The following is a 14950-nucleotide window of genomic DNA, read 5'->3' as shown; positions in this document are numbered from 1 at the left end:
TTAGTATCTAATGGAAATTCATCAGTGACTGAGGTCAGCCATGCTTAACTCACCATTTCTGATTTTTTTTGCTTCTTACTGTTTGGGATGGGAAAAATTACAGTATCTCAAAGGCACTTGCCAAAATTAAATTTTTAATAAGTAAAGAAATAAAGAAAGAAAACCTACAAAGAAACCATCCATTCCGGACTTCTGATTTTAGGTAGTCTGTATACAGCATTTCTTTCCCTTTCTATGTGACAAACAATGGCATCAGACAATACAGAAAACAATGCTCATGGGACAAGTTTCGTCTTCATATGTGGCAAGCACAAAAACGCATGTTTTAATGAGGTAAACGCTTTCAAGGCGGCGTTCGCTTTTAAACTCGGCCCACACCCCTCACACCCACACGCCTGTGAGGTGACGGTCACTCCAATCTCCGTGACACTATAACCAAAGTGACTGTCCCTGTGGTGAACACACCACGCGTGTAATGGCGTCATGGCATGCAAACAAAAAAAAAACAGTGTGTGTGACCAGTGTTAGCAGTGCGGTGACACAGAGGAGTCTTACAAAACACAAATGACAACAGAACCAAGGACTGAGCTCACCAGCGACAGTATTCACCAACTGCTTCCTGCAGCTCACACACATCCACTGCCAGAACTCCCGCGTTCACAACCCAGGTCGAAAAAGTTCATTTGCTTACATGGTTTAAAAACAAAAGTCTTTATACTTATTTATCATATAATTAGCATTTTTTTTCTGTATCATGCAGGACTACAGGCAAGGGCAACTTAGGTCTCAAACTGGCGATGTGGCAAGGCGTGCAACAAACTTCCAATACTGGCCATCAGTCCCACTCCAGGTGCCCGGCAGCTGTACAGAATTACATATATACAAAAAGAAAAGGGGCTCTGCGTAAGCCGTACCCCCGGGATAATCACACACAAACAACGCCAATCTGTCTCAGAACCAATCCGTGACATTAGAAACTGGTAGTACTGTGAACATGGGGGAAAACAAGGGGAGGTTTGTATAGGCATGAACATAATGGCACACCTTGCCACATCAGACCGCAGCACAGAAGCTTATAGGGTGTTGGTTATCGGCCAGTAAATTTACACTTTACAGAAAGATGCCTGTCTAAGCATTTTTTTTTTTTTTTGCTTTTTTGCTTTTTTTTAATGCTGTATGAGGGGGGAGATATAAGCAAAGCAACTAGAGGTTTATAAATATACATTTCAGCTTGTTTACTTTTTTGTTTTTGTTTTTTTTCTTACACATTTTTTTCTTTCGAGTGAAAATGCAGGCTTTGATTTGTTTAGTTTTACTTGGTTTCTTTTAACTGTGTTTTCTCTTTTTATTCATTTTATTTTTTTCATTTTGTTTCCTGTTTTGTTTCGTTTTTTCTCTTTTTTTCCGTTGCACTTCACCTTCTGAAGAACATGGGGTTGCGCAGGCAGGCGGCTAGTCACCTGCAACACCCGAGGGGTCCTGCAGAAGTCTCCAGGCTGCTGTCGGTGTCGGAGGCCAGGGTCTGGTCGGTGGACATGGAGGAGATGTCGTTGACGGAGGAGGACGGAGGGAGGCTCTCGCTGCTGTTCACGGCTGCACCTGTGCTAAGAGAATCAACAGCAGCGGGGGTTAAAATGGAAAAGAGCGTGACGGGCAGGCACGGCACGGTGCAACCACAGAGACGGCGAAACAGCCACAGTGGGTTGGGGCGTGGAGGGAGAGCGGGCTGAAGGCTGGGGTCGGTGGTCGGGGGCTCACTGGCTTCAGCTGTCTGCCGGGAGACAAGGCGTGGCCTGAACAAGAAGGTGGGCGTGTCATGGCCAATCATACCCGCTTCCTTACTGTGCATTTTTTTCTTCAATTTCTTTAATTCCCTTTACAATTCTGGATTCCATCTCTCAGGATTATGCAACTACCATTATATACCTTTTTTATTTTCCCAGTTTCAAGCACAGAGGAATGGAGTGTGTGACAGAAAAAAATGCATCCAGGAGCTGTGAATCATTGCTGTTACATATTGTAAATCCTCAATATGTGACCACCACAAACAGAAATGAAAGTAAATTACCTAATGGACATGCAGAAGGAGGAGGAGTGGTTATGACCATCTACCATATGGGTTGAATCACAGAGGGGATATCATTAAAGGCTTCAGCAATGTACTTTACCTCATTAGCTTTTCTAAAAATCATTGGTATAAATGATTACGCTATATTTATCCACTCTTTAATGGGTATTATATATTATCGAAGTATATAAAACATGTAGCAAATATCTATTTTGTAATGTACACTGTAATGGTCTGCATCTTGAACATAAACTGGAGAATGTGCAGAAGAGTCAGATGTTCAAATCTCAGCATGCAAAGCAGCTGCTTCCAATTTCTGCCACTAGGTGGAGATGTTTTCCTGTAAATACTGCCAATCACTTCTCATTTGAGATCTATAAATACAAGCAGTCTCAGATACCCACGGTACAATGGTGCCACTTCTATTGCACCTCATCACAGCATTCACAGGGGGAGTCATTCTCCTGAGATTACCAAATATTTGTTTGAGGATTGCATTTAGAATAATTTCAGATCAAGAGAGTGAGCTAAACAGCAATGTGTTCTGAATAAAAATTACATCCCTGCTTTCAGAAAAGAATTTCACATATCTGTGAAATTAGACAGAAGGTTGCATACGTGACACACTTATAGATAAACCTGAATAGTAAATGTTTAAATGAAAAGATGCTTTTTGGAAATTTAAGTTCATTTAAGTTGATTTCAATCTGCATAATTGACGTCTCCTTCCTGCTTAGTGACTACTCCATTTCATGTAAGTACTCTTAAAGTGGTCTCATTCAAAATGTCACTTTTGTCAGTGCAGATCCCTTTTTAATCTTAAAACATGTCTAAATGGCTCCATCTTCCAGGATGGCCCCTCAGGAACAGCAGAAGCAGGACGTGGCCAGATTGGGCCTCTGTCCTTTGATTCACCTTCTGCAAAGAAACCGAGGAGAAAAAAATATCTGAGGGTGAAAAATTGTTCCTTTCACAGTTGAAATTGAAAACGAAAATGAAAACGGGTCTTTCATGGAAAACACAGTTTCTGTCACACCTCCCTGAGTTCTCCAAGGGGCAGCCATTTTGCAAAGTCAAGCTTACGCTCGAACCGAAGGCAAAATGCATCCAGTAAGCACAATGCAGAAGCCTGAAAAAAGGCAGAATGGAGTGTGAAGAAAATAACAAGCGAACAATACTACATACAAGGATACTAGATTTTCCATTTATTTTATCCAGCATGATGGCTGTGCTTTTTTATTTGTTCTTATTCAGTTAAAAAAGTGCCTTCCCATAAACACACAATGTTTCTTGTTCACAGACTCATGATTAACCTTGTGAAACCTAGAGCTCCCCTCCTCTGTTACATATCTGTGTTTATATCTGTTTACTGAATGTCTCCCCATTACTCTGTTGAGACTGAAAGAAGAAAAAATAATAATTACAGAGGGTTGTCCTGGTAAAATGTATTAACTAATTCTTTGTATCTTTTATTCATGTATATATTTATTCAATAACTAAATGAAAATAGTACACTGCATTTTTGTCGACCTCATTTTTTGCCAGCCTCATCATGCAACATGCAACATTCAATACTATTCCATTCTACTCCCGGCCTGTTTACAACTGAACTGAAAAGACAATACACCTCACTCTTCTGATATATTAGAGTGTGGGTTATCATGTTTTTACAGGACAATGTGAAAACTCCTTAATTGCCTGGCTCTTACAGATGACTACAGTTCGACCAATATAGGAAACATTAGAAAGATGATTCCGCTGAAGCACTCCCTTTGGCACACGGAATACCACTGCTCTGGTAATTCGCCCCCCCAAAAAAAAAAAAAAAAATCCATTGCGCCCAAGCAGACCATAAATCTTCCATTTATATAGCTGTTGCTGCAAAAACTGACTAGTTAAAGGACAGCAATTGCAATTCGCCTCACCCCCATTAAACAGATGGCAAATCGGGATTTATAGTTGGCATTGATTTTTATCCGACTGCAAGGTTGCACGGCTCCACAAACGCTGTGAATCAGCGTAGAACATTGGTCCAGGCTCATCATTCGGAACTAAAATGCTGGGTTGTCTGTAGTTGACAAAAAATCTCACATAAAACTGCCAGGATTTAAAATTTTAGTAACAGCTGCCAAAAGCAGTCACGAAACAGCCTATGAAGCAGGCAGTCATTTATCTCTAATACTGGATTCCTGGTAGCATGAAAAGGGTGATGCATCCATATCATTTCCTAATGTTGTTGCACACTGCCCTCTAACGGTCATCTGCAGGAATTACAGGCAGCTTCAATGGAAGGCACGTCTGAGGCTCAAATAAGGGTGTCCCTTACCATTACTATTTTAAAAGAGTCTGAAGTAGGGAATTGGCATTTCTATTATATTATCTGAAGAAATTTGATAAAAGTCTGAAAATTTATGGCAAGAAAAGTGTTTAGGTGGCCATACTGAGGAAGCAACAATGGTACAGGCCACACGCTCTAACCAGTGTTTTCCTTCTCAGTGTAACTGCCATACTACAGGTCATTTTTAACTTTTGTTTTAATAGTTTTACATTAAAAATCTGAACATTTACAGGTTGGTACACTGTATATTGCCGAAACACTATTTTCCCCTCTCCTCAAAACTTCAGTGTAAAAGACTTCATTATATTTTTAATGAATATTTTCCCAGCTCCTACCAATACTACTACCCATGGCTGTATCCCCAAAAGCAAAACCCATTAACATGACCAATTAAAAAGTCACATAGGAACTATGCACATAGGAACTATGAACCAACTGTGGGGAATGTACAACCCTCCTGCCTTTGAAGGTTGCCTGTAGCTTTGATTTGTTTGTGCAACAGGTATCCTAAACATCTGTGGCAGCCAAGCACACAATGTTGTACACCTAATGAATAAAACTAGAGCTAGGTTCAATTTGGTGAGGTTTCAGGGGTTTCTTTGCATTCTCAGAGACTCCACATTCCACTCTGAATACATTAATAATAATCAAATACAAAATACAGTATGAAATATTTGAATGTAATATATTCAAATAGATAATGCAATTCATATGTCTTACTATCCTCATTCATTGTAGGTGAAAGACTGTTCATGTACAACAACGGGTGACATTTTTCTGAAAAGCCAACAGGAACCCAGACCATGACCCCAACCTTAAACCATGATATATGCATACACAGTGGCAGTACAATGCAGTGCATACTGTCCATCCCATAAACTGAGAACAGCAGGCTATCTTGAGTCATATACACAGTAACATCGATCCTTTTCTGAAAATTACTTTAAAACAAACATACAAAAATGTATTTGTTTGTAAAATTCATTCTCATAATGTACACAGTATCATTTAGTAAACATCCACAGAAATACAAGTTTAACTTACAGATGGAAAAATTGACATACGATGGCCTCCAAATTCATACCCTTGATAAACTGTATAAAAAGATTATTTAACAGAAGTGTGAACATAATCTGGTAAAATAAATGAAAACAATACCCCAGCTATTCAAGGTGCATGTTTTGCTAATAACTCGAAAAACAAAATGGCTACACTTGTTCGCACCTTATAGTGATCTCAAACGTAATCCTTAATCAAGTTTATCATATCGAGAAGTTAAGTTTACAGAACATCAAGGCTCCAAAAACCCATGTGATCATTGGGTAAAAAAGAGGTTATGCATAGGCAATGCATTGGTGGTATTGTAGTAGCATTTACTGGCATTTTGGGGCAGTCCCTGGGGTCACTGGCCTAGAAAATTAAAGGTAGTTCTTGTAAAAACATCACAAGAAGCTGAATCCTCCAGTGTCCACAGCAGCATCCGTTATTAACAAGTTTAAAGTTGCTGGGATGATTGCTACTTTGCCAGGAAGCGGATGTATGGAAAAAATCTTCGACATCACATTGTTGAGAAAAGCCATTCCAAAGGACAGCCCAGGGCAACAATTAGAGATTACACAGAAAGCCTGAGACAGTCTGAGTTGTGGGAAAACAGTGTTTCAGCTGCTTCCACTCCTTGCAATGGGGGAGTGAATGGGCTGCTTGTGGTAGAGTTCTGAAGAGGATGCCTCTTTGGAAACCACGGCACCAACATAATCAGCTTTGCTACACTGCATCATTAGGATACTCGGGACCAAGTTTTGCCTGATTACAATAATGTGAAAAATCCAGATTTAGACACCTTTGTCTGTGGTATGCTTGGTGCAGAAACATTGAAACACACATCTGAAGGCTGATCTGTTGTGCACTGGGAATGATTTTCACCTTCTGTTCCTGTTGCCCTGTTAGAACTGAAGCTAAGATGGATTTACATGTGTGGGCGGCCATTTTGAAAACCACGGTTCCCCCTGTTAAAAAGCTCAAGCTACACTGAAATAATGACATTTCAGCATAATAACAAATGATCCATTAGTGTATGCAAGTAAGTGGCAAGGAGAAGAGAAAATCAATGTTCTCAACTGACCACTGAAATCTCCAGACATAAGCCTGACAGAATGCTTCTGGTTCAAACTCAAGGAAGCAGTTAGCAAGCAAGTACCTGGAAATTTGAAGACAGTGGAGAAAATCCACCTGGTGGAGTGGTAAAAAGTTACTATAAAACAATATAAAGGACTACAGGAAGTGCCCTCTCAGTGCAATCCAAGTGAAAGAGGGAAGTTCAAAATCCTGTGTGTTATTGCTCCGCACAGGTTAAGTAGTTTTAAAATTGTACAATATTTCATTTGAGAAATAAAAAAACAATTGTGTGCTTGCACAATCTTCTGTTAATTTGTATTGTTTTGACCACTTAACAAGGATATGAATACAATTGGAGGCCACTATGAGATTACAATTTCATTTGCCTCAGACTGAGTTTCCAGAAACACAATGGGATACAAGGACGAATGGATTACGCACAATGGATTTCTTAGTTACACGTGGACCCAATTAGTGTTTAAATTCACTTACAGAGGGATTAGGTTATGCACTGAGAGTACCTGAAGGAGAAGGCTGTCCCTTCACCACGCCATTTTTCGTTTTCTCCTCGAAGTTCATCACTTCTTTGTAGATTAGCTCTGAAAGGGAGAGAGAGGGAAAGTTTGCCCGAAAATCGATGCAGGCCTGTTCCACCGTGCTTGTTTTAATTATGTCTGAAATGCTTCAAACTAATTGGAAAACTTAGTCCACACTTTAATGGGGTAAAGTTTTCTGTTGACCGGTGTGTGAAAAGAATACAGGAGTGCAGATTCAATCCCCAGGAACAACATTTAAAGGCCATATTTACAGGGCATTGAAGCTCTCTGCTGTAATGGCTCTTTTATCTGGCCCACATTCCTTCTACCAAATGGAAAGTCAGTCAGAAAGATAATTTGTAGGTTTTGACAAAGGATTTTTGTGTGCTACAATTTCTTATTACCACAAAATGTGTCTGTGAATGAAACACATTTCCTACATACTGTGCTGTAATTTGTGCTAGGACTGACAATAATATGTTTTGTTTGGTAATAATAAGACATTAACATTGTCTGTCAGAAAGATCTCACATAATATAAACCCTGTACATAGCTCTCGGTAAAGATAATGGTAAACTGGTACAATGGTAAAAGATACAGCACTGGTGAGAGAAAGAAAAGAGCAAGTATACTGGGGTTCATGTTCATATCAATATGTTACCTATCTTTCCAAAACATTCATATTCACAGCCATTCCTGAAAATCTTCTGATAATATTCAGAAAGTACAGGATCTCCTCACAAACAGCACACTGAGGACTGTGGATCAACTGCACAACGTCCTCATGGGCAATATACAATACACATGTGGAGCAAAAATACATTGCAGAGTTTGACTGTCTCCTTTCCCTAAGTAACACAATGATTAAATCATAATCAGTCTTGACAATCACATTAGCTGACAAACAGGGTAACAGAATTTATGTCTCACTCATGGCTCAGTTCCCAAAATGGCAGCAGTGTGCTAAAAATGTTTTCCCTTTTTTTCCACAGAGATCTTTATTGCTGCCATTAAGAAGTCCTGATTAAGCAGCATGTTTCACTTAGTCTTCTATTCTGTGTGTAAAGGGCACCTACAGTGCTTGCCCAATAGAGTCAATACATCAAGTCCCCGTCATGATTTTAACATGCATAGTAAAGAGGAACATTTTAATCTCTATATAAGAGAATACTTAGCCTTTAAAAATTAACCCAAAGGAAAATGTATCAAGCACACACCAGTGTGAATGGTTTTTACTGGTATGTTCAATAAATGCTTGTAGTTACTGCTCAAACTCTTTGCCTGGATGCACTGGCTTTTTCACGGGTGCCTTTTAACACAGATGTGAGGCCTGACTCATCTCGCAACTTTGCGCGTTAGCGCCAGCGCTCAAACAACGTGGCGTGACGCGCGTAAGTGTTTGGCGATGTCGGCCCGCGGCTCTCTCCGAACAGCGGGGCGCGGCAGCGTTACCTTTCCACTCGTCGATAGAGTGTTCCCTTTCGTCCAGCTGCTTGTCATAGATCTGCGGAGGGGGCTGGGGGGGGGGGGGCGAAACAAGAGAAGACCAGCACACGCGTCATCGTTTCGTTCTCCATTACACTCCTGCTAAGAGCGACTGGTCGTGTTTCCTTTCATTTCACCTCTATCTCTACAACACCGTTGGTCCTCAAGCCTCCAGCATCAATGATCACAATCTCCCTGTACATAGCTGTGTGACTGCTTTCCGTACATACCAATTCAAAACAGACACAATGCTACATCAATGAAAACACACTGTAACTCTACACAACAGATGCCAGTGGCACCTATGCTGCAGAGTATTTCTATAACATATTTCAGTCTTTCACACAAATAAATGAATTATCTTAAGATTGTTAACCCTGTTGAGATATTCACACCACTGTAAACTTAAGAGAATGATGTAATCATGCTTATGTTCAGCCGTGAGGCCTATGCATTCTGTGTAATACAATGCAAATACGACAGATAAAACAAGAGGAATAGGTCCTATGCACAGAGGGGCACAAGCAAGCAGAGGAGAGCATGACTATGTAACAAAAGAGTGGGCAGGAACAGGGGAGGGAAAGGAACAGAATGAACAGAGACGTGGTTACTGTAGGCGTAGTGACTGAAAGACAAATAGCTCACGTTGATGACTGAAATGCAGAAAAATGTATTTAATGTTGTTAGCTAATTCATTTCCAGTTTAATTGCCCTTGTACTGCTAAATGAATACAGAATCAAACTACAGAGAAAAGAACCAGGGCTGAGTCTAGAGTCAATGAGAGAAAAAAATAAGCACATTATTGTCCTGAAAAAGACCGTTCCAGAATGAAATGTTCAGCATCCAAACATGTCCATTAGAAAATTTCACTGTGTGGACATTTAAGCAAACAACAATTTTTTGTGGAGTTCAATTTTTGAGTTATTGTCAGCTAACTTCACAAAATGGCCATACATACATTCCAATATGGTTTTGCACATTCTTGTCTAAGGATTATGGTTCTCAACAGAGAGTTTGCGCTTATATTACATTCTGGTTTACATGAAAGGACATGGTACCTAAATGGTGATGATGATTTCGGATGCCAAAATAACTGACAGCCCTACAGAAAGTTCATGACTCAAACTGTTGGAAGAAACCAATGGTGGTATTTCTGAGTTGACTCTTCTGATTTTGCCCCTAGCCAATACTATGTGAAACCACGGCAATGCATGTAACACAAGATGCTTTCTCCACATCATTTCTACAGCGGTTACTGGATTTAGGGCTCAGTCTTCTTCTGATAATGTTATTGTTTTTCATTTGTTTTTTGTCTTTAAGGAATCTGAAGCAACAACCTAGTTTTACAGAGGTGGGACGTGGACAGTTCGGGCTGGGTACAGTGGATGTCCCAGTAGGTAGAGGAGCGTTGGCAGAGGGCCACTTCTTCGGTAACAAAACAGCATTGGGCTTTGAAAAGGGTACCTGTCCCAGCCAAATATGGACAGACATCAATGTCTGGCACCTTTACAACACAGTGATGCCTCTTTCTCACAATCCATAGAGACCTGTCAGTGAGTATGGATGTCTATCAAGTCATTCACAAAGTTGACCAAAAGCCCATTTCACTCAGTCAGGGGATTTACTGAGTGACAGAGAGACAGGTCTGTAAACTCTCCTGAGGGGAGAGGGGCAACACCCCACGCCTGCCTCCGACTGGCTCTGAGGAATGTCAAAACTCAGCAACGGTCACTTATTTTCATGAGGGTGGCAGTGATGAGACAGTGCAGACGTATATCGATTGCCACCTGTTACTCCTCAGTGATTTTTCTGCATAGTGTGCCACCTTGCTGGCTAATGTGGTCAGCCCTTTGAAGTGACCCAGTCATTTTCTTTTTATGTCAAAAGAGCCAATCAGTGTCCATGTGGGCTTGGCTTCTGTACAGTGGGCTCGGCCAGGCCTTCATACAGTGGGCGTGGCTTGGCCTTTGTACAGGGGAGTTCATTCAAGTAGCCTTGCATGCACTGGATGGTCCAAAATGTCCCACTGTTAACAATGTGAGTCGCAGGCAGGCAGTAATTCAGATGAAATCATATTAATATGAAATCATGAAATCGTCAGAATCATCATGAAATTGCCAAAGAATAAACACAGCAAGAGATTTTCTGTCACAAAGCTGTTGGACGATTTGCCCACACAGTTGTTTAAATATCATATACTTATTCTGAGAGGTTAACAAAAACCCCTTTCTTCAAACAAGCTCACCATTGGAGGGTCTGGCGAGTTAAGTGTCAAAGCCTCAGTGCTTTCTCGTCAATGCCTTCCTACTTAACAAATGACTTAACAAATGACTGCCCCTTGCATGAATGCATCCCCATAACATTGTTTCCGGTTAGTGAGAAAAGACACACAGACATGCAGCACAATCATTAGGCCAAATTCTCGACTGTACTGAAGGTCAACAGTTCTGCGGTCACTCTGTAGGTCACAGAGTGGAGTTTTGGTCACACACTTGTAATGCGTTACAATGATACATTTCCTCAAGGTAAAATGTTATTATTTACCATTGATATTTGGACGAGATCTCTGGCCTTCATCAGCGTGAAAATGACAATAGAGAGGGGGGGAAAAACAGTAGAAATGTTGAGGGAGGTTGCAAAGCCAAAGTTGTTTAACAGATGAGAAAGCGAGATTTCATGAACCCCAAAGTGGGCGGGGCTACAGTGTCTCGTGCCACCCATGACTGACAGAATTGCACCAATTGTAGTGTTTAGTCATAAAGTGCAAGGCTTTTTGACTGGTTCATAGGGGTCACTGATTAAGAGCACATGGCAGCACCACCCACTACGGAGTTCACACAGCCTCACTCTCTCACCACTACAGAATACATACCTACATGTGCCTTAGCATCTAAGGTTTTTGCTTGTCTTGGTTAAACAAACTAGGAATTATGCTTTATTTAAAAAATGGGACATCCACAAATGAAAAATACAAGTTTTACACAGCCCTATATCAAATACTTTACAGCAAATTTGCATTACATCAGTCGGAATGTTGATTGTTACTGTGATGAAGGGGTATGGTTAAAACAATCACAGATCATGAAAACAGAGATACGTCATTTGTCATTGAACCTGTGGTAAATACAAATACCTCACAAAACCACTCAGGGGCCTCATTTAGTTTCCTGGATATGAAATAATAAAGACAGCCGCGTGTCTCGTTTATGTGCCACTGGCGGGCAGTCATTTTTACAAAGTATACATCCTCAGAGATGATGTATCTGATAAAGAAATCTTCATCAAGCGAGAGGCTGTGTAAATGGCTTTCCACCCACTCCTACTGCCATCTGACGCTGATGAAGGTCTCCAGACAGAAATGTGACACACGTACATTTCGCCTAAAGAAATGCCTGTGCGTTTACTGACAGCATGGGACCGTGCTGTACACCTGAAAACACTGTGATCTGCTCCGAAGTGCAGAAGTGCAATCAGACTACGAGCGCCTTCACTAAAGTCCTCAAAGTCTAACCGCTGTTGGAGCAGCCGGGCGTGTAATCATTACGAATGCATAATTAACTTCTGAATCATCAACATATATCAACAGACTTCCTGTTTTTTTTTTCTATCAAAATCTTTATGGGTGGCGAGTGATGAAAGGGGGGTGAAGACGGATGAGAGGGAGAAATTAACATGATGTGAGCGACATAAGGACACAATGCGCGGGTGGTTTCCATAACTGTCACAAGGGAGGCGGCATCGTAACACACTAAAAGGGCCACAGTCCATTTGATTCGCAGTGTCTGATTTGCGCAGCCCCATGGATATCTAGGCTGCGCTAGACTATGGCTGAGCAGGGGGTGTGCTGTCAGGACAATTACTGCGGATCCTCCGCAGTCCTACTCACCGCCTCCACTTCGGCTGGATCGTACCACACGTTGATGTAGGGGTGCTGTAAGGCTTCGTCCACTGATATCCGCTTGGCAGGATCAATAATCAACATCTTGGACAACAGATCTCGGGCCTGGCTGGCTGCAGAGACATATATCACATTCCACACAAGGGTTACTGTCTGTTTTAACATGGTGAGGGGGAAAAAACCCTGCATAAACACCTCCCATACAGTATTTCATAAGAACCCTTACTATTTTTTACAACAGGGCTGCCACAAAAACCAGAGGGCTGCATCATGTCACACAGAGGGAATTATGGGAGAGAAAGCCTTCAGATTTTGAAATATGTTTAGCGTCTGGACTGCACCTCTAATCGTCGCTATGACTGGCCCTGCTGCCTTATCTCATCTGTTGTATCGTGTTTACAATGTTCGTACCCTTTTTTTCAGTGGCATGGATTTCGCAGAAGAAGCATCACCAACAAGGACTGATTTTACCAAGTCTGAGAGAGGAACACTTTTTCAAATCACGTCACATAGCAGCACCATAAAAAGAACAAGTGCCGTTTTTTTTGGTCATGTGAACGGCAGCCTATATTTACCAATGGCGCGCTCTATATAAATCCTGCTGACGCTAAATACAGACACCTTGAAGCCAGGCTTTATGCAAAACCAGGCATTTTAGACTCTCGCATATGATTCAGCACTAACAGACCAGCGGGTCTCCCGGGTTTACTTACTGCATAATGTAGGCATTATGGACACTTACCTCCAACAAATCTATCAAATGAGCAATAACGCTATTCTGCCACAGATATTGGAAGTCAAACTCATGGTCTTTTACCATGAGCGGGCGAGTTCTACAACCTCACCCGAGTCAATGTTGGGTGTGACGCTTGGAGCCCAAAACAACTGATCCATGCCTTAATCCCACTGCATTTATCTGAAGGAAACAGACAATCTGCCCCCCATTAGTGCATTCATTAATAAACTGGGGGGAGCGCATTCATGCCTGTGTGTGAACCACTGTGAAAATAAGCACAAGCAGTGTCAACCTGGGTCCCACAATCCTTGCATTCACACTGTCATAGGCCCAAGAAATAGCCCCTGCCCACCCAGCCCTGCCTCTCCCCTCCTCTCCCTCACAGACCCACTCTGACTGTGGTGAGGGTCCTTCTGGCTCCGTAACAAGTGGGCTCTAATCATTATGGCACTTGCAGTAGGGGCCAAACACACTCCAAAGCTGCCGCCAAAGGTAGCCGTGGCCGAGCAGGACTCCTCCCTGTCATTGGAGACGGCTCCCAGGTATTCATGTGCATGAGTGTGCGCCTTCCCCCCCCCCCCCCCCCCCACCATTATGGCTCCGGCCCTGTGGGTGTGTTTCCCAACAGCCAGGCCCCTGCAGGTAGCGTGAGCGACACGCAATGAGATTCTCATATGAACACTACAGCTGGGCTCGGTTGCCGAGGCAACACAGCGGCCAACCACTTTTAATTGCCTCTACCGCATTTAAAATGCGCTATGGTAATGCGAAATTGTACCGGCATCACGTCGGGAATCCATGGAAATGCAATGAATGATACATTCTTTCACCTCCTTTCATGCTAACCAGTTTACAGATTGAGTCATTTTCAAACGTGTACACTCAGTTCAGGTTTACAGGAGGGAACCTTTCTGTGAAACTCTCCATTTGAGTGTAAGAAGATGAATTTCAATATCATAAACTGGGAGGCAATTATCAGCAAGCCAGTGGCGTGTCTTCTGAGGCTCCACACACACAAGCAGGCACTCACACACTCGCACACACAAAGGAGTGTTCAGCTGACCTTGGATGAACACAGAGCAAATCCTCACACAAAAGCGCTTTACTGTAGCTGAACAATGCCAGTAGGACTCTCCAGATGATAAGTGGATCGCCTGTTGGACACATTTCAGCTCAGTGTCCTTTATCTTATTATCGTAGGAGCAAGATGCTGTTGAAAGGAAGGTAGACGATTCTAAGAGGCCCAACATGTTAAAGCATGCATCTAGGAAATCAACCCTTTTGCGTGTGTGGTTAAACCGGTGTGATCGTTCTAGAGTGGTCCCTACAGTATACGGTCAAACCGGTGTGATTTAAACACTAGATTAGGATGGCTATTTACAAATGATGCAACAAAGCAACATTCGTTGTAAACCCACTGCTTTTTCACATAAAAACGTTCCACAAATGCAACATCATTATTTATTTTTCAATGCAAATTCACATAAATTGCAACAGAAACAGCATAACACATTTCTGTATCCCAAATTGGGATAATTCTAACATCAATAAAGAATGTAAAGTATACAAATGCTATATGCAATTTATGTCATATTATGTATTTTTAAAATTATATTTCAAAATATCATTATCATCTCATAACGAAATTGTAGAACAGCAGGTGTGCATGAGCCGAAACAAGTCACGCAGGGGGGCAGTTGGGAATATTTTGGAACGCAAGTGTGAAAGGGTTAACATTGAATCAAGTATCTCCGAAGATTGTATTGCCAGCGT

General features: G+C 41.7%; 1 protein-coding gene across 9 annotated transcripts in view; it reads right to left on the bottom strand.

Annotated features, from left to right (window-relative positions):
• Positions 1-1341: 1341 nt before the first annotated feature.
• mapk10 (mitogen-activated protein kinase 10) overlaps positions 1342-14950 on the bottom strand; it is an 84601-nt gene continuing 70992 nt past the window's right edge. For 4 of the 9 annotated variants that reach the window (XM_036529377.1, XM_036529378.1, XM_036529381.1 and 1 more), the window contains 5 exons: positions 12430-12554; positions 11088-11114; positions 8510-8573; positions 7043-7120; positions 1342-1599 (listed from right to left, as the gene is read on the bottom strand). In XM_036529377.1, coding sequence (XP_036385270.1) covers positions 1457-1599; positions 7043-7120; positions 8510-8573; positions 11088-11114; positions 12430-12554 — 437 coding nt within the window. In that variant the 3' untranslated portion in view covers positions 1342-1456. Of the gene's footprint in view, positions 1605-7013; positions 7121-8509; positions 8574-11087; positions 11115-12429; positions 12555-14950 lie in introns of all 9 variants that reach the window. The other 5 variants (XM_036529379.1, XM_036529380.1, XM_036529383.1 and 2 more) reach the window with 4 other exon arrangements.

The sequence above is a fragment of the Megalops cyprinoides genome, chromosome 5, assembly GCF_013368585.1.
Source record: "Megalops cyprinoides isolate fMegCyp1 chromosome 5, fMegCyp1.pri, whole genome shotgun sequence".
In the NCBI taxonomy this organism is placed as follows: Eukaryota; Metazoa; Chordata; class Actinopteri; order Elopiformes; family Megalopidae; genus Megalops; species Megalops cyprinoides.
This window is presented reverse-complemented; position numbering and strand designations above follow the sequence as displayed.